The sequence below is a fragment of the Myotis nattereri genome (genome assembly GCF_964212035.1).
Source record: "Myotis nattereri genome assembly, chromosome: 15".
NCBI lineage: Eukaryota > Metazoa > Chordata > Mammalia > Chiroptera > Vespertilionidae > Myotis > Myotis nattereri.
In genome coordinates, this window is record NC_138090.1 from 18,831,483 (window position 1) to 18,857,532 (window position 26,050).

The 26,050-nt window shown below is 47.1% G+C and overlaps 1 protein-coding gene across 2 annotated transcripts in view; it reads right to left on the reverse strand.

Annotated features, from left to right (window-relative positions):
• Positions 1 to 408: 408 nt before the first annotated feature.
• Positions 409 to 26,050, reverse strand: part of CFDP1 (craniofacial development protein 1) — a 116,633-nt gene continuing 90,991 nt past the window's right edge. The window contains exon 7 of one of the 2 annotated variants that reach the window (XM_081108106.1): positions 409 to 676. In XM_081108106.1, the coding sequence (XP_080964232.1) occupies positions 640 to 676 (37 nt within the window). In that variant the 3' untranslated portion in view covers positions 409 to 639. Of the gene's footprint in view, positions 677 to 16,382; positions 16,701 to 26,050 lie in introns of those variants that run through there. The other variant, XM_081108105.1, reaches the window with a different exon arrangement.

The window sequence follows — 26,050 nt, forward strand, 5'->3', positions numbered from 1 at the left end:
GCTACCTCTCCCGGAAAAGCAAGTCAGACTAGCACAGAAAGAGAGGCTTAGTGGAGTGGGTGGGGAACCCACTGGTCTGCCAGCGTAGACCTTGGGGTTTGGTCATAGCACCACCTCACACTGACCCTATGACCCCTAAGCAAGTCCCAGTTTCCAACCCTTGAGGGTAATTTCAGAGTCTGGTCAAAGGTGGGCCCTGGGGGCTGGACAGGGTACCTCTTTGTCTGTCCTCTATGTGCAGAACCTTGGGGGCCTCAGGTTAAGGGAGCGGGTGATGTTCAGGTCATCAGGTTGCTGGGTGCAGAGGGAGACCACTGTCCCTCAGACACTGGGGCTTCGGGACCTGATGGCAGAGGGGAGATGTATTAGCTTCTTATTGCTGCTGCAACAAATTACTGTAAACTTAATGGCTTGAAACAATATGAATTTATTATTCTACAATTCTGGAGGCCAGAAGTCCAAAAGGGTTGGCAGGGCTGCATTCCTTCTGGAGGCTCTAGGGAAGAATCCCTTTCCTTGCCTTTTTCAGCTTCCAGAGGCCGCCCGCATTCCTTGGCTCCTGCCCGGCATCACTCCCACCTCTGCTCCCGTCATCACATCTCCTCTGACTCTGGCCTTTACGACTCCCTTTTTTTATTGTTAATCCTTACCTGAGAATATTTTTTCCATTACTTTTCTGAGAAAGAGTGGAAGGGAGGAAGCGGGTCGGGGGAGGGAGAGAAGAGAGAGAGAGAGAGAGAGAGAGAGAGAGAGAGAGAGAGAGAGAGAGAGAGAGAAACATCACTGTGAGAGAGACACATCAATTGGTTGCCTCCTGCACACACCCCAACCAGGGCCGGGGATCAAACCCGCAACCCAGGTAGATGCCTTTGGCCAGGGAATCAAACCCGAGACCCCTCCGTGTGTGGCTGATGCTCTACCCACTGAGAAACACTGGCCAGGGCCTGACTCCCTCTTATAAAAACCTTGTGATGACATTGGGCCCACTCAGATAATCTAGAAAAATCTCCCCATCTCAAGATTCTTAATTTACTCATACCTGCAAAGCACTTTTTGCTTTATAAGCTTTGTAAGGTGACTTATTCATATATTCTAGGGATTCAGATATATAGAGGGGGGCCCTTGGCCCTCCAAACTGCTCCCCTACTCGGCAAGATGGCCTGAACTGCCCCATGGCTGAGTTTGGCCAGCGGGGGATCCTCTCACTCAGTTCAAGCAGCATCTCTCAGTTCACGGGAATAGCTATAAACAACGTGTGGCTCTGGCATGCAGTCTGGCAAGACGAGACAAAAACCCCTAATAGGCCTTGACCCTTTGACCCCCAAATTTCAGGAATTTACCCTAAAACACGCACTCACAAGTATCCAAAGACATGTGTGCCAGAATAGAACTTGCAGCTTTCCTGCTGATCAGGAAGACGTGCAAACAACTTACATGTTCAATAACGGACGCCAGTTAAAGAAATCCCAGAACATCCACAGAATCCAATCCTAGGGGCACCACAAATGACACAGAATGACATGGAAATACATTTACAATATCCTATTAAGTGGGGGGAAATAGTCTCCCAAATAATAAGTACAGTTGGACCCTATTGTCACAAAACTTCACATATTTAGCCCTAGCCAGTTTGGCTCAGGGGATAGAGCGTTGGCCTGAGGACTGAAGGGTACCAGATTCAAATCCAGTCAAGGGCACATACCTGGGTTGTGGGCTCAATCCCCAGTGTGGGGGGTGTGGGAGGCAGCCAATCAATGGTTCTTTCTTATCATTGATGTTTCTATTTCTCTCCCTCTCCCTTCCTCCCTGAAGTCAATAAAAATATTTTTAAAAAACATTCACATATTTATGTTTATGTCACATTTTTGCATTGGGAAAAGTATGGAAAGATAGATACCAAAAGATCAGCTGTGGTTTTCTTGGGGTGGGGGTAGTTTTATTTTAACCATTGTGTAATATTTAGGTCAGGCCTATTGGGTGCTTAGTACTTGCTGTGGTGGTTTTCTCTCTTCATGGATTAGAATCTCACAGAAAACTAGTTTGTTTGGTGGAGAAGGGGAGGAGGTTTCAGTGTAAATAAAATTATTTTCTCATGTTACTTGAATGAACATTCATTGGTTGTGCAATTTTTTTTTTTTACAGTAAACACTTTTTAAAATTGTGGTAAAACTTAACCTGAAATTTACCATTATACATTGTTTTTAAGTGTATAATTCAGTGACATAAAGCACATTCACCATGTTGTGCAACCATCACCACTATCCATTTCCAGAACTTTCTCATCATTCCAAACAGAAACTCTGCCCCCGTTAAACAGTAACCTCTTTCCCCCTTCCCCCAGCTCCTGGCAACCACCATTCTACTTTCTGTCTCGATGAATTTGCCTATTCTAGGTACCTCACATATAAGTGTAAGTGTGCAATATCTATCCATTTGTGTATGGCTTATTGCACTTTGTAAAATGTTTTCAAAATGTGATTTTTCTTTTCTTAAAAATATATTTTATTGATTTTTTACAGAGAGAAAGGGAGAGGGATAGAGAGTTAGAAACATCGATGAGAGAGAAACATCAATCAGCTGCCTCCTGCACACCCCCCACTGGGGATGTGCCTGCAACCAAGGTACATGCTCTTGACCGGAATTGAACCTGGGACTCTTCAGTCTGCAAGCCGACGCTCCATCCACCGAGCCAAACCGGTCAGGGCTGATTTTTCTTTTCTTTTTTTTAATATTTTATTGATTTTTTACAGAGAGGAAGGGAGAGGGACAGAGAGTTAGAAACATCGCTGAGAGAGAAACATCGATCAGCTGCCTTCTGCACACCCCCTACTGGAGATGTGCCCACAACCAAGGTACATGCCCTTGACCGGAATCGAACCTGGGACCCTTGAGTCTGCAGGCCAATGCTCTATCCACTGAGCCAAACCGGTTAGGGCTGATTTTTCTTTTTTAAAGAACACTTTGACAAGTTCTAGGAAATGCAAGCCACGCTGGACAGATTTCCACGGACCCCCTGGGGCCTGGTACAAGGGTCTTTCCAAGAGGCTCACCCAAGTGAGGCTGGGGAGGGGGTACACCTGAACATGAGCAGAGAAAGGCCCTGGGTCACACACACCAATTGACAGCACTGTCACCCCTGAGCAGTCAGGGGACAGAGAGGAAGGGACTTGACAGGGGCCCCCAGCACCTGACAGCTGAGCCTGCAGAACAGCAGGCTCCCACCTGGGCTCCCAGGACCGGGGATGTTTGTAAACACCCAGAGACCAGAGTCCCTTCCAGGAACAGGCTTGTGATCCCGGTGACTGTGACAAGTGGAATTTCACTCTTCACCGGAAACACAATCCCCAAGGCATTGTGTTTCTGAATCCAGAGATGAAACCGCCCAGCTGAATAATATACATTCTCTAAATTACTAAAAAGCCCAAAAGAGGGGCTGCCACACCAGGGTCACCACTGCGAGTCCCCAGAGCAGCAGTTGGAGTTCTCAGCGAGGCAGGACCAACAGGCTCCCACCCTCAACCAGCTGCTCTGCTGCCTGGAGGCTAAGGGTCGGCCTGGGGGCGCTGGGAAAGTCTCCCTGCTCCCAGGGTTGAAACTGACCGGAGTGAAAACAGGAAAGTACTCCCTGTAGGGAGTGAGGTCTGCACTTGGGCAGGAGCCAGACTCCCTGTCACCTTTGACCTCCGGCAGCAGGGCAGGCTGGGGTTTGGTCATAAGGCAGGCCTGGGTCTGGTTCTGCCATGTGAACTTTGGCTCAGTGTTTATGCTCTAAGCAGGTTTCCCCCATCTGTCAAACCGGGCTTAATAAAGCACCCAAACACCCACAGCCCCAGGGAGCCCATCCCTATCTCATTCCAGATGGGAGCCAGAGACTGTGCAGTGAGTGCCCTGGTTCAACATCCTGGGAGGACGGGGGTACAAGGCACGTAAGGGCTGGTATGGCTCCGACATGGGAAGCATCAGTTAAACGCTGCTGCTGTCAGGATCACTGACTCGGTCTCTCCACCCTCCACCCACCAGCCCACTCTTCCTGGTCCCGAGCTTCCTACTTCCTGTGCTCCCCTGAGGCAGGAGACACCAGCTCTCCTGATGGCCCCCCTGCGCCCTGCACTTACAATAATAAAGATGCTGGAGGCTGCACTTACAGTAATAAAGATACTTTCAGGCAAAATCTTTACACAAGGCCCTTGGGCTCAACATTTGACAGAAGGAATGGCTGGAAGAAGGTTCTAGAAAGACAAGGCTGCACATCACCTGTCCAGATGACCGACCCGTCAAACACCAGGATAAGACCCAGAGACATTGCAACAGACCCAGATGGGGAAGCTGGACTTGGGCTCCGCCCTCCTGGCCGGCTTGGGGTGGCAGAGGCTTCCCGAGGCGGCGGTACCGGAACAGGAGCTCAAAGGATGAGTGAGAGTTCAGGGAGCTGTGTGGGCAGCAAAGCCAATGTGGAGGTTGGTCCCCACCACAACCCGGTCGCGAAGCCTCAGTCCCATGTGCTCCTGGGAGGAAACACACCAAGGTTCCAGAAAGCAGAGCCCGGTGGGAGGCTTGCCTTCAAACCCTGGCTCTGCCATGCTCTGCCCTGAGCCAGTCACCCCTCCCCAGACCTCAGCATCCTCTCTGTGCAATGGGACAGTTGTGCAGGGTGCTAAGAGAGGGTGCGGGAGAGCTGGGGTCAGCCCTCTTGGGATCCACTTGTTTCCTCAGAACAATGTGTGTGTCTTTCCCCTGATAAACAAATCTCTCAGGGTATTTGAAGGCATCAGGACCAGACTCCTCCTGGGCACCCAGACCTGCGAAGTCCCAGGTGAGCAGAAACCTGTACAAGTTATTGTGTACCTAATACGTTCAAGACATTGCAGGGGTTGCCATTTCCTGGAAGTAGAGCCTAAGGTGGGGAATCTTTGAAAGTACCTCTTTGAGAGAAGGGGAGTGAGGGAGCCGGAGGGGGCAGGCAGAGGTCTGAACTGGGAAGTGGTGCCCTGAGCCGTAATCCAGCTCCAGCCGGGAGCTCTGGCATATGGATTGCAACACAGAACTGATCCCACTTTAGGCAGGGGTTGGGCTGTTAGGCTCCTGACCCCATTGCCTAGCCTGGGGCGAGGGGTAACCTCTGGCCAGACAGGTCTCGCTCAGCCAAAGGCAATTTGCCAGAAACAGGGTGGCTGTAGCAGTTAGCAGTCACGTCTCCCAGCAGCTGGGGGCTGGGCGGGCCTGAGAAAAGGGGTCTGGGCAGCTCTGACTGGTTACCTCCAGCACCCTCCCCGGAGGTGGATGAGTCAACCAGTCTGCAGCTCTACAGGTCCTTTTGCCCTTAAGGAGCCAAAAACCATTGGGCATGTCTGGGGAGTTGCTTGTGAAAGTCAGTCCGAAAGTCCCTGCATATAGGTGGGGATGGATTTCCAGATAGCCTTTCCGGCCACTGCCCCTCACCCCACCCCTTAGGATCCCTACAGCATCCCAGAGTTCAGAGGGAGAAAGTCTCAGCCCACACCCTTCCCTGCTCAGGGGGAGCTCCAGGTGAGAAACTGGTTCACCAAGGCACTTGGAGCTGCGGCTGTAAGCAGGAGCAGGGTCTCCCTTTTGGGGGTGAGAGTGGGGAAAGCTCCAGAAGCAGGCTCCCTTCTTACTCTCTGAACACCCAGCCACAGTGAGACCAGGGAACAAGGACACAGCAACCCTGAGCCAGCCTGGAGGGAGACTAACCGCCATGACTGGGCTCAGAGACAGGCCGGGCAGCTGGGGGCTCTGAAGGGCGAGGGCTCTGAACATCGAGGGGTGCTGTTCCTGCTGCCAGTGTCTCAGGCGATGTGACTTTTTGGTTTTAAATGGCTCCTCCCAGATGATCCCTTCACCCATCCACAAGGAAGGAATCTTCACCAGTTCTGAGGTCTGTGAGGGCCTAAGCCGCACTCATCCTGGGAGCACAGACCAGTTCTCCAAATGCAAGCACAGGACCGGGCCAGCTGGCGCCCACACTGCTCATCCTCACCGGCTCCCTCCTTTCAAGGATGCACTGAATGGAGCCGTCGCCACAAGTCCAGTCTGCGCTATTTCATAATTGTCCAGAGGCACCCTCATATTACAGAGAGGAAAAGTGCGGCTGCACAAAGCAGCCAAACTTACAAAAGAAACAGTGGAGCCAGATCTGACGCTTGGGGCCCGATGCTCTGGAATCCTGCATGCAGGTCTGACTGTCCCATGTCAGGACCAGATGGTAGACCTGGAGACACACAAGGGGCAACTGAAATGACAAAAGAGTGGGCAAGTCATCAAAGGAAGAGGAGCCTCAGTTTGGGAGGATAAAAGCAGAGAGGGGATAAGGTTGGAGGATACATGGTTGTGAATAATAGCAAAGGCATACGTGGACCTGCTCACCAAACCTCAGAACCATTTGAGAAGCTTGAGGGAAGTGAAGCCCCACCTCTTATCTGAACAAAACTCACTTACCCTGAAGGGTGACAGGATAAATGGATTCAGAAGTTTAGAGCAATTCAGAAATGAATGGGCCTCAAAACTGGATTTGTGATGAGTCAAGTCATTGGGGCATATTTCAGATGCACTCGTCAGGGGCCTCAGAGAAGCAGAGCCAATGGGATGGATACAGGCAGAAACCCCACGATCTGACCTCTGCACGTTGGAGACCCAGGGGAGCTGATGGTCTAAGTTCCAGTCCAAGAACCAGGTCCTAGAACCAGGAGTGCCCATGGACAGGAGGAAATGGACGTCTGAGGTCAAGGGGAGAGCAGGTTTTCGCTCTGTCCCACCTTTTGGCTCTATTCAGGCCCTCAGCGGATTGGATGATGCCCAGCCACACTGGTGTCAATGATCTTCTTTACTCAGTCTACCCATTCAAATGCTAATCTCTTCCAGAAAAACCCTTACAGACATTATTTTGCCAGCTACCTTGGCATCTCTTAACTCCATCAAGTTGACACATAAAATTAACCATCAGATCTACCCTATCCAAATGCCCCTTCCAGAGATAGAGCCCAGGCTGATACCATAGAAAGTTCTGGTACTTAGGGGTGATCTGGTCCACTCTTCTCCAGGGGTGGCCATTCTCCTCTTGGACATGTCTTGCCCAAACCACTGGGCTCTGTGCTCACAGGCAGGCAGGCAGAGCTTCCTCGCTGAATCTTGTCTTCTCTGAGGGTTTTCACGGGAAGAGGGCATAACTGCCCTGCTGGAGAGAGGGAGACCTTTCTAGGAGGTAACTGGGCACTGTATTTCAAGGCCTTGAAAATATGCACTTTCCCTGACACAACTCCTCTTGTAGAAGTACTCTAGAAATAATCAGGGATGCCTGGCCAGCATGGCTCAGTGGTTGAGCCTCGACCTATGAAGCAGGAGGTCAGGGCTCGATTCCCAGTTAGGGCACATGCCTGGGTTGTAGGCTTGATCCCCAGTGTGGGGAGTGCAGGAGGCAGCCAATCGATGATTCTCTCTCTCTCCTTCTTCCTTCCTTCCTGAAATCTTAAAAATATATTTTTAGTGGACATTTACTTTATTCAGTTTCTTCTTAAGATGAAGAAAACTCTTTGTAAATGTCCTAGAGAAATATAGTAGCTTTCTGTCACACTTTGCAAGTGAAAAGGGTGGATCGTTCCACTACTGACATATACAATATACACATATTGTATATGAGCAATATATATATATATTGTGTATATATATGTGTATATATATGCATTCCTTTATAATATATATATATAAAGGAATATATATAAAGGAATATAAAGGAATATATATAAAGGAATATAAAGGAATATATATAAAGGAATAATCAGGGATACAGATCAAGATCTAAGGACAAGGTAGGTCATCACAGCATTATTTATAATAACCAAAAGTGAGTAACCTTAGTGACCAATGGTAAAAAACTAGTAAAATAAATTATGCTACAAACACATAATGGCATATTATACAATCACTAAAAGTCATATTCTCAAGGAATGTTTGAATAAATGAAGAAATGCTCACAGGGTAGACCACAGGTTCAAAAACCTGGATACACCAGCACAGGCCAATAGGGTTTTGTGATGATGAACATGTTCAGTACCTGCTCTGTCCACCATCGTAGCCCTGGGCCACATATGACTTCTGAGCACCTGAAATCTTTGGTGGGTGTGATTAAGGAACATCATTTTGAATTCTATGAATTTAAAACTTAAATGTAAAGAGCCACACATGTAAATATAACTAACTTCTATGTTGAGCCGCAGAGGTGCAGTATAAATTGAACTGGGTTAGTAAAGGTGTGCAGAAATAGGACGGAAAGAGTACTCTGAAATGTATATAGCAGTTTTCTCCATAAGATTATGGGAGATTTAAATTTTAATTTTCTGCTTCCCCATTTCCCAACAATGAACAGTTTCCTTCTTAAATCAGAAAATCAGACATATTGCAATGGGGAGGAGAGAGGAAAAGCCTCACACAGGTGGAGTTGGCGCTGGCAGCAAGGCCGGGGTGCTGACCTGGGAACTGGGGCAATCTGCCCTGAGAGGGGCTTGTTTTGACAGGAGTGTTGTGCCTCTGGTGTCTTGGGTCATCTCCAAGCTGTAGCTGACACAGTACCACTCGGTTTAACTGGTGTGAGCATGTGTGTGTGCACGTAGGTCATGCCATCTGTTGCCAAGCTGGCAGTGAAGTGTTGCCTCTTCAGCTGTGTGTTGAGTCTTGGGGGGGATTTTGTTACTTGAATTTCTCTCTTGCTTCCCAGGCCTGACTTCAGCTGCTTCTCCAAGTTACTCATAACTTTAAGGAGCTTCCAGCCAAGCTCTCCACTGGGCCTCCAAAGACTTAAAAGCAGGAGAAAGTTCCTGGAGGTGGGTCTCAGCAGACGGACGAAACCTGGGCTTACTGATGATATAGTTCACTGGTGCGTCAGGAATTTAAGAGGTTGAATTATTTGAAGTGGAAAGAATAAAGGAAGATGGAATTTCCCTAAATACATAGCTGGAGGCTTTTACATTTTTTATGAATGGGGAGGCCATAAGCAGTGGTTCTCCAACTTCAGAATGCATAAGAGTGTAAGAGTCAGCTGGCTGCTTGTTAGGAATGCAGAGTCCTGATAGAAACCCCTGGATTATATCAAACCTTCCTCATTTTACAGATGTAGAAATGGGGACAGGGAAGGCCAAGGGGGCACAAGCTGGTCAACAGAACTGGGATTAGAATCCGGGTGCCCTGACTGTGCGGCGTGCGTGTCTTTCACTATATCACGCTGCCTCTCAGTCGCCCGTGGCACATGTTTGGCATTAAGGGAAGTGTTAGACAACAGTGGGATCCAACCAATTCTCTAATACCAATTGGAGGCCCAATAATTCAATTCATTTCTGTTACTAATTACCAAGTTAGTGCAGACCCCACAGATTAAGGGCTTAGTCGGCCAAGACTGCCCCCCTTCAGACACAACTGCAAATGGGGTGCTCAAGCTACCCACACTTCTGCCCAGCCCACGACCACCCCCACAGGTCTGATATTTGCTAGAACAACTCACAGGCTCAGAAAGGGGCTTAATCACTAAGGCTACAAATGAACAGCCAGTTGGGGATGGCCAGTGGTTCTGTGCACCGGAGCCTCTGGGCCTGTGGAGTTGGGGGCGCGCCACCCTCCCAGCACGTGATATGTTCATCAACTTGGAAGCTCCCCAAATTTTGTTGCTTAGGGGATTTTTTTAAAAATATATTTTATTGATTTTTTACAGAGAGGAAGGGAGAGAGATAGAGAGCTAGAAACATCGATGAGAGAGAAACATCGATCAGCTGCCTCCTGCACATCTTCTACTGGGGATATGCCCGCAACCCAGGCACATGCCCCTGACCGGAATTGAACCTGGGACCTTTCAGTCCGCAGGCTGACGCTCTATCCACTGAGCCAAACCGGTTTCGGCAGCTTAGGGGATTTTATGGAGGTTTCATTTCGTAGGCATGATTGATTAAATCATTGGCCTTGGTGATTGAGCTGCTTCTCTGGCCTCCCTCTCCCCAGAGGTTGGGGGTGGGGCTGGAAGTTCTAACCTTCTAGTCACATCCTGAAGCTATCTAGGGCTCCCTCAGGAATCATCTCATTAGAGTACAAAGACAGTAAATTCCAAGGGTTTTAGGGGCTCTGTGCCAGGAACTGCACAAAAACCAAATATTTATTTTTTATTATACCACATGGGGTATTTGCAATCATCTGGAAAATACCACTTGCATTGCAAAGACAAAATAGGCTTCTACAATGATGCTTATTCTCATCATTTCTAGCCCCCGTTGTCAACAACAGTCTCATGGGCACACACAGGTTACGCCAGACGCTGTTGGTGCAGGAGGCTTGTGTGTGTGTGTATATGTGTGTGTGTGAGAGAGACAGACAGAGAGAGGTTGAGGGATGGGCAGGTTCCTCTCCCTGTTCTCGGGACCCCCAACCTCAAAGGTCCCATAATGGTGTTCAAGGGCAGAGCTGTAACAGAACTGCAAGGTCCAGCGAGAGATGACAAAGATGAGGCAATGTGGGGAGGTGTCAGGGACAGAGAGGGTCCACCTGCTATTTTCTGGCACCCAAAGAGCTTCTAGACTTTAAAAATGTCTTCCATTTGTCAGTAAGGGTGCCTCAAACTTGGGCAGGTTATAATGCAAAGGCATTAAGTGGGAGAAGCAAGACATTACATTATTAACAGAGATTAATGGAGCCAGTCAAAGCGGTTAGCATCCTGCCCTCCCTGCAGAGGAAAGCAGAGCAGCTGGGCCCGGCACCGTCCTCCACACACAGGAGAGTTTGGCTACAACTCTCAGGGAGAGAGGACACCCACAGCAGCCTCGTGTCACAGCTCAGAATGCTGGGCAGAGTTTGAAGATGGACAGCTCCATAATTTCCGCTAGAAAACCCAGACATTAACTGTAATTCAATTCAGTGTCTTCAAATTTCAAGCTTATTTATCCAGATCAGGAACCATTTATTTGCTATCGAACAAGTCAAGACCTGCTGCAATATCTGTCTCCATATGCCTTGTGCGTGTCCTATCTCTGTGCATCTGTCAAGGCTGTGTGGGCGAGAGGAAGGCTAACTCAGCAGGCCTTGCCCATCGGCTAGGCTGGGAGGTAGCAAATGGTCCCAGCCTGCTTTCAGAGAAAGGGGAATTGGGGGGCCCCTGGTAGTTCATCTATGGGAGTCATTCATCTCCTGGGGAATGTTCCAGGAGTTGCTTAGGGGGAAGGGGGGGTCATATTGGAATGCCTGCTAGCCCAGACTGGGATGCAGACCAAGCTCCTTGTCAAACCCAGCAAGCTCATCACCATGGTAACCACTCCATCCCCGAAGTGCCCATCCTTTGGACATCTCACTTATAAGGAAATTGACAGAGGAGATACAAGTTTAAAATTTTTTCAAGGTGAGATTCACAAACATAAAATTAACTGTTTTAAAACATACAATTCAGTAGCATTTACTGTAGTCACAATGTTGGGCAACCATCACCTCCATGTTCGTGTGTTTTTTAACTTGTATAACTGGGATTGTAGTTTAGGTCTTGTGCAACTGGCTTTGCATTAATGCTGCTCATGAGGTTCAGCTGTAATGATGCATATAACCCTGGTTCATTCTACCTACCTGTGCATCATATTCTACCAGTGACTAGTTCACAATTGACCCTTTCTCCTGATGGGCATTGCGGGGGAGGGGTTCCAGATTTGCCCGATCACCAACAAACCTGCCTCCCTGTGCACTTGTTGGTGCTCTTTTGGTGCAGGAGAGTGAGAGTGTGAGTGTGAGTGTGTGTGTGTGTGTGTGTGTGAGAGAACGAGAGAGAGAGGGAGATTGATTAGGAGATGGGTGGGCAGGTTCCCCTCTCTGGTCTCAGGAACCCCAACCTCAAATTCAAAGATCCCACAGTGGCTCTCAATGGCAGACTGTAACAGAACCGCAAGGTCTAGCTAGAGACAACAAAGAGGAGGCAATCTGAGAGGGTGTCAGGGACAGAGAGGGTCCACTCAGGCACCCAGCAGAGTTGCTGTGCAGCTTCAGATTTGTTAGACGTGGCCAGTGCTCTTCAAAGTTGTGCTAGTTTATATTCACAGAAGCTTGGCTGTCTTAGGAAGCTGGGAGCCAGGTGCACAACTTAATTATAGTAACTTAACACTTGGATAGTGTATTTCATTTCATAAACTGCTGTGAGATAGGCAGGGCAGGATTATTAACCATTCTCAGCAACCTTTTGAAGACAAGAAATCTGAGACTCAGAGGGTCTCATCCTGGATCCTGGCAGTGATTTAAGGGTAGGGGCAGGAGACCAACCCCAGTGTCTGACCCTGGGAGTGTTCTCCTCATGCTGTTTCGCCTCCTTCCCCTCCCCAACACCAACACCTGTACCCTACTTGAGTATAGATCAGGCAGTCTACCCACCAGCTTTCTGGGGTCACAGCAATGAAAGCTCACTGGCAGACCCTGGAGAGAAGGCCCTGAAGGAGGGCCTCTGGTTTGGGCCATTCCAGGCTGCAGAGAACTAGGACAGAATCTTCTGGACTCTCACATCCCATTGTTGTCAACTTGCTTGAGCACAAAGATTGCATTTGATAGTATTTTAAATCTAAGTTGCCCTAGAAGGGTACCAAAACAAAAAGCTGCAGAAAAAAAGAAAAGACTGCAGAAAAGTCCCAAGCAGGAACCATGGGCTCACCTGTAAGCCAGGGAAGCAGCCCTGTCCCCTGACCTTCCTGGTCCCTGCCTGGGTGCAGAGGGAGTGGCATTTAAGACACCTTGACATTTAGGGTATGTTGGCAGTCATCCTCCTCCCCTCACTCCCTGACACCAGGCAGCATCCCAAAGAGGAGAGGGCACCGCTGTCTACACTGCTCAGCACAGAAACCTGGCTCTGGAACAGAGCTTATGCAGGTGTGACACCTTACCAGGAGGCCTGTCTGAACAAGGACTGAGGGGTCTGGGTGAGGCCACACTCTCCTCCCCCTGTAGGGAGTGCCCCTGGGCACAGGAGGGATGGGAAGTGAGGCCTTTGGCAACTTTGGACACAAAGTCTGGCAGCGAGTATGCCAGCCACCATGCAACTGCAAGCTCGCCTCATTGTCGCTTCTGCCCCGTAGCACTCAAGTCCTTTCTTCCCAACATGAACCCTGCATCACAGAGATCCAAGGGCGATGAGTGTTTAATCTCGCCTGTTCCCGTTCCAGTCATGAGATATAGGTGTGACCACTGACTGTTTTGCAGTTTGACTTCAGGCAAGTTTCCTCTTCTCAAAAACGAGGAGGATCTGATAACATGTGAGGAAGCACCTGGCACATGGAACCAGGCCACCATTTGCTGATGAAGCTAAGAGCTTCTGATCCTTCCCCAGGAGGCCACCATCTCATACCACTTCCTATTTGTTCACTTGTTTGGGGATAATGAAAAAAGGTCATGAACTCTTACCCAACATGCCTGAGCAATTCCAGTTCTGAAGCCAAATGCCAGTGTACTCTCGTGAGCCTGCTCCAGGTCCTTCCCACCCCACCCCTCCACCCACCCCATGCCTCCCCAGCTACACATTACACACCCATACCACCCCTCCTCTGTTCTGCCAGTGCCACGAGGAACATAGCACCCAGAGAGCCCTATCCCTTGGCTTTCGTGGTCCCTGCCTGGGTAACAGAAGTGCCATTACCCCATCCTCTCTGTCCCTCTGTGGGTCAGCCATCAGCTGGCCTCCTCCACCTAGACAGGTCTCATGAACTCGAGCACTGGGCTGTCTGCCAGGGCTCTTAGTAAAGTTCCTCCTCATCAGCTCGCTCAAGATTTCATTCTTAATGCGGTCCCTTCTCCCCTAGAGACCTCATGCAGAACTCCTAATTAGAGCACCGTGTTCCTCAGGAAATAGGTGAGCAGGACACAAAGCAGCTTGTTTTATTCTTTGACCTTATGCTGTTATAGGGCAGTTTTTTTGGTAATGGGAAGGTACCAGAGGCCCTGGAAATCCTGCACACCCATCTGGGACAAGGAGAAGACAAAATGGATGGCCAGAGCATGGCCAGGAAACCCAACTCTCAGGGATTCTCTGGACTCCGCAGACCAGCCAGGAAGTGACCTTGGGCCGTCCTCCTCCGTCACTCGTGCTGCAGCAAGGGAGGCGCATGATGCCCACCAAAGTGGTGCCAAACTGCCTCTTAGCACTGACTCAGTCTTTCCACTTCCCACTTCCTACAAACGTTTTCCTTGACAATTCCCGACTCTGGGATAAAGGAACAGTATTTTTGTTGGGAGTGAGGAAGATTAGTTTTCACTAAATGTGGATGTGAAGCGCTAGATAAAATATTACACATTTGTTCTTAAAACTGTGGGTTAGAGAGTGTCTGCTGTGGTTCAAACAAGACTGATGAAAAAGGTGATTCCTGATTGAAGACGAACACACCTCAATCAAACTCACCACCCAGCCTGGCCTCAGTGGGCTCACCAAGTAAGGCCAGGCATTCGCTGAGGCAGCTCTGTCCTCTGAATGAGGTAAGAAGAGGTCTGGACAGGTACAATGCTGGCTGAGAAAGTAGGTTCAGATGGGTTTCAGACAGGAGCACAGATGACCAAGAGGAAGGCCCAGGGCTGGACCATGCCTGCCTCTAGCCCACCTCACCCTCTCCAGAGTTCACCACTTACTGAGTCATGCAGGCCTGCCTCATAGTGGCTGTGCCATTTCCTTCCTATTCTCTTACACCTTAGTCCTCTGCTTGGCAGGCGGCAGACACTCTATTCTAGAGCCATGGCGCTCAACCCACTGGGGATGGTCAGGCAGGGTCAAGAAGACGCACATTGAAAAGGAAAATGGGCGGGGGCTTGCAACCTAGTTCAGTATCTGGTTAAAACTGTAGTCTTAAATCCCCACTCTGACTGACTTGGGTGGAGCTGCAGAGCCTAACCCCAGGGCCCCGCCACAGTTAACTTGGGCGGAGCTGCAGAACATGCCTCCAAGGTTCCGCCAAGACTGACTTGGGTGGAGCTGGGGGGACCCTCAGGGGCCCGCCACGGGAGGAGATATATAGGTCAGGGCCTCCCCACGAGTTCAGTTCAGGCTTTGGATCTGGAATTCCCCTGGACTAGCAGATCTGCAAAATAAAGGTTAAACTTTCCTTCCTCAGAGTGCTGGCTGATCGTTCTCCAGAGCATTCTGCCACAACATCTCCTGGGGCCTGGTTTACACCTACAAGACACAGCCATTCATTTGGAGAGACCAGCTGTCCACGCCCGAGAACCTGTCTTGCTGGCCAGTTCCTGTCCCTTGGAACTGAGCCACACAGTAAGGAGTGAACGTTAGGGTTAGAAAAGGTGCTTCCACATCTGGGAGATTGATCTTAGGTGGTGGGGCACAATTCTTCCTATACCAGGGTCCCCTCCAATTCATTCCTGGCCACTGCCAGACCTGTGGGGGAGGAGTCTCTCTGGGAGGCCACCCATTCTGTCCTGTACTAGGCAGAGCACTTCAACCTTTCCTTATACACAGCTCAATTCTGCCTCAATTTAAAAAAGGATTATGAGCATTGTAAGTCTATATAAAATTTAAGTCTGTATAAAGAGCTTGATGTATAGCTTCAATAGTTACCAACACACATGGCCTATCTTGTTTCATCTCTAACTCCACTCACTCCTCTGGGACAATTTTAAAGACCAAATGGAGAAAAGCCTGTTTGTTTATTACAAAGAACTGAGTGTACGAGGTACCACTGGTTGGCTGACCTATCACCTAGCCCTAATCTTCTCCACTCAGCCCACTTCCTGTCTCCCAGGTCAGAGGCTTTTCCAGCCTCCGCCACAGCCAGGAGTGGTCTAATGACCCAGCTATGGCCAATGACACATAAATGAAAGCCTGCTCTGAGGCTGCTTTTTCTTTATCCTCTCCTAAGGGTATTTTTTCCATTGATTTTTAGAGAGAATGGAAGGGAGGGAGGGAGAGAGAGAGAGAGAGAGAGAGAGAGAGAGAGAGAGAGAGAGAGAAGGGGAGGGGTGGGGGGAGAGAGATATGAGAGACACATTAATTGGTTGCCTCCCGCACCCACCCCTACTGGGGCTGGGAGATTGATCCTGCAACCAACGTAAGTGCCCTTGACCGGAATCAAACCTGGGATCCTGGGATCCTTCAGTTCTCGGGCCAATGCTCTATCCACTTAGCCAAACTGGCTAGGGCTCAGTCTTACTTAATACCAGTAATTGGAATCCCATTCAGGAGAGAAGCACAGATAGAAATGAGAAATAAACTGCCCAGAGACCTGGCATTCACCAAGACTATGGAGCCCCCTGCTATCAGTCTCCAGGGCCAGGCTGACTTCAGAAAGAGCCCCATGGCCCCCAAGTTCACATCCTCACCGTGGCCAGCTGGACAGGCCTGGAATGTAATAAAGAGAAGGCGAGTGGTGTCATCAACTTCACCAGCCTCTTATAGGACCAACTTTTATTTAAGAACAAACTTTTAAAAGTAAAAATGAATGAAACCATGTGAGATGAAGATACAAAGATAGAAATTCAATGTAGAAAAAAAGGTCTTGCTGGGAAACAGTCGAGGAGAAACACTAGAGACATTTCACAGGCCCACAAGAAGCTCACATTGTAAACAGGATTAAGCCGCTACTGATGTCCCCCCACACCATCAGGGTTTCATTTTGCTCAGCCTGAGATCTCGCTCAATTTCAAACTGCCTGTGATCCACTCGGTCTAGAAAAGCTTTCCGTTCAATGTACCTAGAAGAAAATGAAAAAGATGTTTGTCAGAATCCTGTAAGAGAAAGTGTCTCCACTGCACTACTCCATCCCCCCAGGTGTGAACAGATCCACTTGGGCAGCAGGATCACCGGTCACAGCAAAAACAAACAGATGACCACAGTTGGTGCCCAGAATGACCACCCACGACTCTCAGTAACACGACCCTCACATTTGGTCTAAACAAGGATGTTTCTGGTTTAGATGTGAATGAAAAAAGAAAGCAATAACTTATCAAAGGGAAAGGACATGAGAGGCTTTGGTGGCAAGAAAATGTAACAAGGCTTTAAAGAGAGAACAGGGGCGGAGCCAAGCACAGGTTCAGAGTCCAGCTCACTTAGTGGTGTGCTGAGTTGGTGGGGAGAGGAGGCCATGCACCCTGCGTATATACATCAAAATGTCACAAAAGGTCATCTGAAAATGGAAGGAGAAGTGTAGCAAAAACCACCTCACAGGGCTGCAGGGAAGGTGAAGTGAAGAGGTACATAGAGCGCTCACGTTAGAAGGTATTTAACTGCCTCCACCCTTTCCTTCCCCTCACCCTCCCTCCTCCATATATCCTCCACCCAGTTGGGACCAGGTTGCTTCCAGGCTGACAGAAGAGACCTTTCCTTAAATTATTCTAAGGAAATGAAATCAAGTGCCTCTGCTGCCCATAGTCCACATACTGGGGTACCTTAAAAGGTCAGTGATTAGCTCCCTAAATCTGAGGCCAGGTTCAGTAGACAAGGCTTCCCTGGGTCCTCCCAGGCAGGATGGGAAGGAAGCACAGGGATGAAGCAGGCAGGTGAGACACAGCTGCATTTCAATACTCCTTCTAGCCATAAAGTGTGCCGAGATTTGCCTGAGGGAGGGGGATCTCTGCTGCTAATTAATCTATTTGAGAGAGCAAAATTGCCATTGACAATGGGACACATAATTGAATCTCTGCACTAATTTTTCTTTGTTGCATCTTGGAAAATGTGCATCTGTCATTACAAGGTCATTATGGTGAGAACCTTACCAGCTTTAGGAACTTATGCTCCTTTGCTGAGTCCCGGACCTTGCTTTCCCTCTCACAGCACCCTGTGAAATGCAGGCTTTCCTTTCTGCTTTCCAGCCAAGCTGCCCTATGCCTTACTACAGGGAGGATGGCTCTAACTGTGAATCCTGACTCTGCCTTTGCTGGCTATTTGACTCTGACTAAGCCACATAACCTTGCCAGTTTAGCTAGCACAGAGAAGGTGCTCAACAAAATGGCAGTGAATGCTGTCACTATCACTTTGGGAAACTAGCTTCTGTCAGGGTCCTGAGGACAATTGATCCAAGAGGAACAGTCAACTCTCTAGATGCGTGTTATTAGCAACTAGTAGCCAGCTACCACCTGGTCTGGGATCAGGAACTAAGGGGCTGTGGCAAAACTGCCAACTACAGCCTGGTGTGGTTCAGTGGTTGAGGGTCGATCTATGAACCAGGAGGTCAATGGTTTGATTTCTGGTCAGGGCACATGCCCGGATTGCGAGCTCGATCCCCAGTGTGGGTGGTGCAGGAGTCAGCCAATCGATGATTCTCTCTCATCATTGATGTTTCTATCACTTTCTCCCTCTCCCCTCCTCTCTGAAATCAATAAAAATATATTTTAAAAAACAAACAAAGGGGAGGCTGGGGGACTGTCTAGGGCGGGGGGATAAAATGGACACATATGTAATACCCTTTGTAATACTTTAAGCAATAAAAAAAAAAAAAAAAAAAACAACAACAACAAAATCAAAGTGTGGGAAAATATGTCCCCTTTTCAGGCAGTGAAAGGTCACAGTAACATGGCAAAGACTGTGGTTCTAGAGAAGAACTGGGGCCATTATGACATATATTACAATTTGTATCAAAGATCACTTTCATCTCTAATAAAAATTATAGTATATTTTCAAAAAAAAAAACAAAAACAAACAAAAAAACCCTGCCAACTAGAAGCCAGAATGGCTAGAAACACAAGGGCAAGGTCTGCTCCTAGGTTTGACATAAGCCCTCAGGGTTAGGTTGTCATATTTCGCAAGTGAAATACAGGATGCCCATTAAATTTGAATTTCAGATTCCCTGGTAGACGGAGAAGCCACAGACACGGGACCCCTTTTTGATACACAGAGAAAATAAGGGAGACTAATGGGGAGGAAGACACATGGCAGAACAAATTCCCCTTCCATCTGTCACCAAAGGACCCAGGATTCTCCAGTGGGGACTGTTAATCAAAATCAACTGAAGGGCTCTGTCACACTACAACCATCATGTCTCCCCACCCCAGCCAACCAGCCCTGGGTGAAGATCATAGTGGGGATCAGTGTTTTGACAGCAGCGTGCTTTAAATGCCCCTCGAAGTTCCAGCAGAAAAAAGGGGTGAGCTGGAGCTCAAGAGGAATTTAGGGCAGGTTTCAAGAGAGCCACGATCCAGTGCTACCTGTCTGAGAGCAGGTCAGTGGTAAGGAAAAGGAAGTATGGTATGTGGCTTTGAGAATTTGTGGTCTTTCTTCTTGACTTTCTTTTAAAGAAGAGGAAGTGGCCCAGTCGGTGTGGCTCAGTGATTGAGCACTGACCTATGAACCAGGAGATCACAGTTCAATTCCCGGTCAGGGTACATGCCCGGGTTGCGGGCTCAATCCCCAATAGGGGGTGTGCAGGAGGCAGCCGATCAATAATTCTCATCATTGTTTCTATCTCTCTCTCCTCCTCCTTTCCTCTCTGAAATAAATAAAAATATATTTAAAAAATAAAGAAGAGAGCCCTGACCAGTTTGGCTCAGTGGCTAGAGCGTTGGCCTGTGGACTGAAGAGTCCCAGGTTCGATTCCAGTCAAGGGCATGTACCTTGGTTGCGGGCACATCCCCTGTAGGAGGCAGCTGAATGATGTTTCTCTCTCATGGATGTTTCTAATTCTCTATCCCTTTCCCTTCCTCTCTGTAAAAAATCAATAAAGTATATCTTAAAAAATAAAAATAATAAAGAAGAGGAAACGATACTTAAATTAGGATGCATGCTGAGCATGAATAATGGCCTTGAAGGTTCCTGATAGTTGTGCTGGTCCAGCTGACCTTGAGACTATCAACAGTGAAGCCAGACTGGGTGCTAAAGAGGCAGATGCAGGCAGAGTTCAGGTTTAGGGGAGGCCTCAGGCAGCAAAGAGGGGCACATGTGCAGAATGCAACTGAATTCTCAAGGGCATTCCAGACAAAGGCCATCAAGACAGGTCTGCTGACTTCATTCCCCCATTCACAGCCATCTGCAGCTGCTAACGGGATCCTTGTGATGGCTTTGGTTTACTGCCAAGAGCTGACCAGGAACAAAATTTCTATTGGACAGGGACGCCCCCACGACTGAGAGAGAGAAAAACTGCCAAGGATGAGGATGGCATTTACTATTTGTGTGACTCTGGGCAAGATACTGTGCCTTATTTTTCTTCTCTGTAAAACAGGAATGAAAATTACTGTGCCACTCTAATGATAAAATGAAACTGTGACAACTGCTTTATAAACAATAAAACCCCAAATAGCTATGAACACTTCAGGATTCTGGCTTCCCATTTCTGACTTGACTGCTTACTATAAAGCCTCACAATCTGGGGCAGCTGGAACAGGGACCAAGGGACCAAATGCTCCAGAAAGAGGAAGGCTCATGGGGAAAGCCCCTCCTCCAAGGTAAACTGAGCCTCAGGAAGTTTCCAGGCACTTTAAGCAGGTTACAGTCCCAGAAGAGAACTGCCAGCTGACAAGTGCTTTTCTGACCTGAAATGCTGTACCCTCACTTGGGGGACCAAGGCTGATTTGGCCTAGTCCACTGGGAAGCGGGCCGTAGGGGTGTCATCCTTTCCCTCCACTACTGCGTTATGTGGCCCATTTAAGAGACAGCAGTTCTTCACTTTCATTAATAAAATGTGCTAATAGCATCAGAACCTCAGGGATTTTCTAGCCTTTCCTTTCAGAACCAGGTTAGACACAACAGGCTCTGATATCTTTTTGCTCTTTCAACCCAAATTACTTTTCTGCCACCAATTTTCGTGAGATCCAGGCCCATGAGGAGGGAAGGGAAAATGGAAAAGGACAAGAGAAGAATAAAAAATGCTTCCAGGGAGCATGTTAGCACCTACTTCTGGAAGCCCACATCACAAATGAGGGGTGACCACCCACCCTCCTGAGACATCAGAGGTCTGTGAGGGTGGGAAGACCCTCACCTCCAACTGGGTGTGCTCACTCCCAAAGCCCCGTCCCAGGCTGGTCACCCAGCCACCAGAGGCCTCCTGCCCACTGGCCAGCGAAGGAAAAAGCACAGGGAGGTGCAGGGACAACCGAAGCGGGGACAGAACTTCAGGGCTGCGTTATTAGTTGGCTGCAAGCACAGCCAATATGCATTTAGTGCAGCACAAACACAAGAAGGAAAGGGGGAACTTCAACACCCAACACCAAAGCAACAGGCAGTGGAGGCGCTCCGAGGCTAGAATAAAGCTCTGGGGTGCGTGTAATGAGATGGGCACTTTTTGCCCTGAGAAATGCAACTGAAAGAAGCAATCTGTCCAATAGTGCCCAAGCCTGTGTCTCCCCTTCCACAGAAGAGCTGTAACTGGCAAACATCTTGAGGGCCGAAGTGACAGGGTGTGACTTTAACTTTCTTCTCCACTGCTTTCCTCCCATCTCACCTCCACACTGGGCTGGTTCTGAAAGAGTGACTCTTGGGGGTCATGGAAACAGATTCTTTGGAGAAAGAAAATTATTTTCTCTGTTCTCCCCTTCATGCCTCTCCAAATTACAAGCACACCTGGTTTCCAATCATCAGCCCAAACCAAACCTGCATCTCTCTCATTTTCTATGCACTAATCCCTTCCCCAAAGCCTGCTGGTCTCTGCTGCTGGGGAACCTGTGGGATCACTTACAAGTGAGAGGGAAGCAATGCCAACTGCCTCAAGTGCAGACTGCTAACACATATCCTGAAATGCTGGACCCAGCCCTGGGAATCTGGGCTCAAAGGAAAAGCATCTTTGGTATAACCAACTTTGCTGACCAAAAATGATGCCTGGGTGGAGACATCATTGGGATGTATTCTACCCTTGTTTTCTAGGTGGTGAATTCTAATCCTACTGGGTTCCAAATCAAAGTTATGGCTGTCAGCTAGCCCGAGGGACATTCACTGAGACAGTGCAGTGGCTCAGCACCTACTCTGGGCAGATGCACTTAGAGGTGCTGGCGACAAAGTGGTGAACCAGATCCCATCCATTGGAACTTACTATTTAGGAAACCAAACACAATGACATGCACCAGTTGGTAATAAGTGTAATGGAGAAAATCAAACAGGATGATGTGATTGAGGGTCCCTGGGGTGGGACTGCTCTAGAGAGTGGCATCTGAGGGGAGTCCATTGTGGAGTAGTGTCTGGAGGAGCACTGGAGACTGGACTGCCATGAGCATGGGAGAAGAGGATGAGAGGTGGGCAGGATATGAGTGGAAAGAGAGGAAACCAAGGATGACTCCTAGGTTTTCCTTTTAACAGTTGGGCGGATGGCGATGGTGCCATTTTTTGAGAAGTGTAAGGGAGTCTGTTTATGGAAAAAAAATAGGCATGTAGTTTGGGATGTTAACTTTAATGTGTGCCTTGGACATGGAGATGTCAACTAAAAAGTGATATGGGAGTCTGGAGATCAATGGAATGGTCACTTTTTTGGGAGTCATCAGAAAAACGTACTTAATCTGTGGAACTAGTGAACTTCGTTAGGGGAGAGAATGTGAGGAGCTCAGCCCTGGGACTTCCCAAGTTTAAAAGCTCAGAGAAGGAAGAAAAGTCTGCCAGGGAGAGTAGGAGGAGATGTCCCCAAGCTGTATTTGCACCCACTGTGGAAAGTATTCCTAAAGGGCTGGCAGGAATACACCAGCAAGGGATTTAAAGGAATAAAGCACCTAGCTTTTCTGTAAAGCCCTAGACTTGGGGTGGTCAATAAAGGCAAATGGGAGAAGAAAGGAGTGGAGGTGGGAGTGGGGTGGGGGTGGGGAGGGAGTCCTATTTACAAACATGCCAGGCATTTCCTCTACTTATTTAATTCCCATAATAAACCTGACAGGTATACTTTATAGAAAAAGAACCTGGGACTCGAGCACTTGGCAGGTTGGTAGTAAAGACAGGATTTGTATTCAGTTTCAATTCAGTTTATGGTAAAACATAACACAAATACACAGAGAGAAAAGTATATAAAATGTGCAAGACAAATGAATTGCTATAAAGCAAACAGGCATGCGGCCATCACCAGCTCAAGAAGCAGAATGCTGCCAGCCTCGAGGAGGCCTCTGCAGCTCACCCAGCACCCAGGTTGGTCAGGTGGGAGCTTGCCCGCCTTTCCTTGCTCTCCTTTCAAGTCTCTGTTCCCTCCACGCTACGGGCTGGTTGTGCTGCATTTTGAACTTGACAGAGACTTACACTATGTGTATTCTTTTGTGACTTGCTTTTGTGACCTAACAAACACACTAGTTTTGCCTGTTTTTGACCTTCATAGAAATGAAATCATACTGCATGAACATCTTTGTGTTATGTTATTAAAATTTATTCATGTTCCTTCCCATTGCTGAAGAGCATCCCCGTGTGTGAACATATCACACGTTGCCTGTCACACTATTTATTGATAGACATCTGAGTTGTTTCTAGTTTGGGCATATTATGAAAAGTACCGTTATTTAAATTTTCACATTTGTCTTTTGGGGAATATATAACTGAATTTCTGTTGGGAATACAGCTAGGAGTGAAATTGCTAAGTCATAGGGAATAACTATACTGAGCTTCAGTAGATAATGCAAAATGGTATATTTGAATTTGCATTATTTTATCTACCACATAAACTGAACATTTTTATCATGATGAGACTGCATTCTTTATTTCTGGTAATGTATCTGCCTTAAAGTCTATTTTGTCTAATATACATTAAGTTGTAAAGCTATCATTTTATTTTGTGCTTATTATTTGTCCTGCATGTTCGGTTTCTTTAATTCTCTTTTAGTGTCTTCTTTCACAAATCATTTCATTATTCTCCCTCCATTCCTTTGGACTTTATCCAAATATGCACATTTAATCAACACCTTTACCCTCCTCCTGGATAATACAAGAGCTTTGAAAAACTAAACTCCACTTACCATCTTCCAACTTTTTATATTAGTTGCCAGGTGTTTTAACACTATCTGGCTTTAAGGAAAAAAACCTGCCCTAGTCACTTTGGCTCAGTGGATAGAGTGTTGGCCTGCAGACCGAAGGGTCCTGAGTTGGATTCCAGTCAAGGGCACATACCTCGGTTGCAGGCTCCTCCCCAGCCCGGGCCCTCGTTGGGGTGTGTGCAGGAGGCAACCAATCAATATATTTCTCTCACATAGATATTTCTGTCTTTCCCTCTCGTTTCCACTCTCTCTAAAAATAAATGGAAAAATATCCTCGGGTGAGGATTAAAAAAAAAGAAAGAAAAAAAAAACCTAACACTATACAAGACATTAACATTATTGTTTTATATAATCAGCACTCATTTAAATTCAATATATGTATATGTATATGTATATGTATATGCATGTATGTATGTATGTATATACACACACACACACACACACACACACACACACACACACATATACCTCTTTGTCTGCTAGGGGCAACTCTCTCAGTTTTCGTTATTATGAAAATGTCCATATTTTTCCTCATTCTTGAAGGAGACAAACAGACGCACACACACGTAAACAGATGAGATATGAATCTCATATCTTTATCTACACACACGTAATACAGAAGTCTAGGTTGGGGGTTGTTTATTTTTGCACTTGGAGCAGATCATTCCAGTGTCTTTGGCTTGTACTGTTGCAGATGAGAAGCCATGTGTCAGTCTAATGCCCCTCCTTTCACAGAAATGTCTTTTTTCTGTGAAATCTGCTCTTAAGATTTTTCTGTTTGTCTTTGGTTTTCTGCAGTTTTGCTCTTTTATGTCTAATTTGAATTTCTATTTTATTTATCTTGGGATTTTTTGTGTTTTAAAAAGTCTATAAAGAGGTGTCTTTCATCTTTTCCGACTTTGTCCTCCGAGGTGCTTAACTTCCCTTCCATATTTTTTGTCTTTGTGAACTATATTCTGAATTAATTTCTTCTGTTTTCCAGTTTATGGATTCTCTTTTCAGCTGGTTCATCTATTGTTAAATCTAATCATTTAGTTTTTAATTATGGTCATTATATTTTTCGAGAAATTATTTTTGTCTTTTTCAAATCTGTGAAGGTATTTTTTAAAGTTAAAAATCTGTACCTGTTATTTCCATTGCCTAAAAATTCTTTGCAGATCTGATTCTGTGCCTGCTGTTTCTCAAGGCGCCTTGTTACCTTATGTGAATATTTTAAGATAGCAAAATCATTATTTAAAAAATTGGAAATAATAACAAATCTAGCTTCAAATTCTATCAAATCTTTACAAGGGCAAAAACATGATAGTACTTACTAAACTGGAATTAACATCAAAAGAAAAAAAGCACAACAACCTTTTAACTCCAATCTTATTTTAACTAGAACTGCATAACAGGAATAATTTTATCATGGGTCATGACCTGAATTCTTATACATGAGATCAACTTAAATATGGTGCTTGTAAAAGGTTACGATCTCATAATAAATATGGCGGAGGCCAATCATCACTCAAAGGTAGTTTTTTGAGACGTTATCGTATGTGCCCTTTTCCCCTTCTTTGTTCAGTAAAGATCACTTTGTTCCAGGGGTACACTTCTGGGGATTCTCCACATCTTCATGCAGAGGATCCTCTTCCTAGATGATGCCTTTGGTTTTGTTGGCATCTGTGAGGGGGAATTTGGGGGCCTGACCTGCCTCTGCTCAAAAAGACCTTACAGGTTTGGTTCTTGTGCTTCCCTCCCTTCAACGCTGTGGCACTGGGTACACTTCTCAATAGGAATCTTCTTGCCCTTCTTAATATCATGTTTTGAAGTTGGCTCTCTAGTTACCATGTGCTGGAAAGGCTCACCCAGCAGCTGATTGTCTTGCTCTCATCTCTAGAATTTTTTAAATTTTTATTAAATTTATTGGGGTGACATTAGTTAATTCATCTTTAGAATTCTGATGCTGTGGTCTAAGTGATTCTCAACCCTGGCTGTGCATTGGAAGCTCCTAGCAGGGGTGGGGAATGTGCAGCCCGCAGGCCATATAAGTCCCAGGAAACCATTTGGTCTGGCCCTGCCAAGGCATTAGGGGTGAGTTAATTAAATGTTTGAACAAATATAAGAGGCTAATTTTTAAGTTGATAATTTTGAATGGCCAACAAATGATGTTATAAATATTCAAATGGTCCTTGGCAGAAAA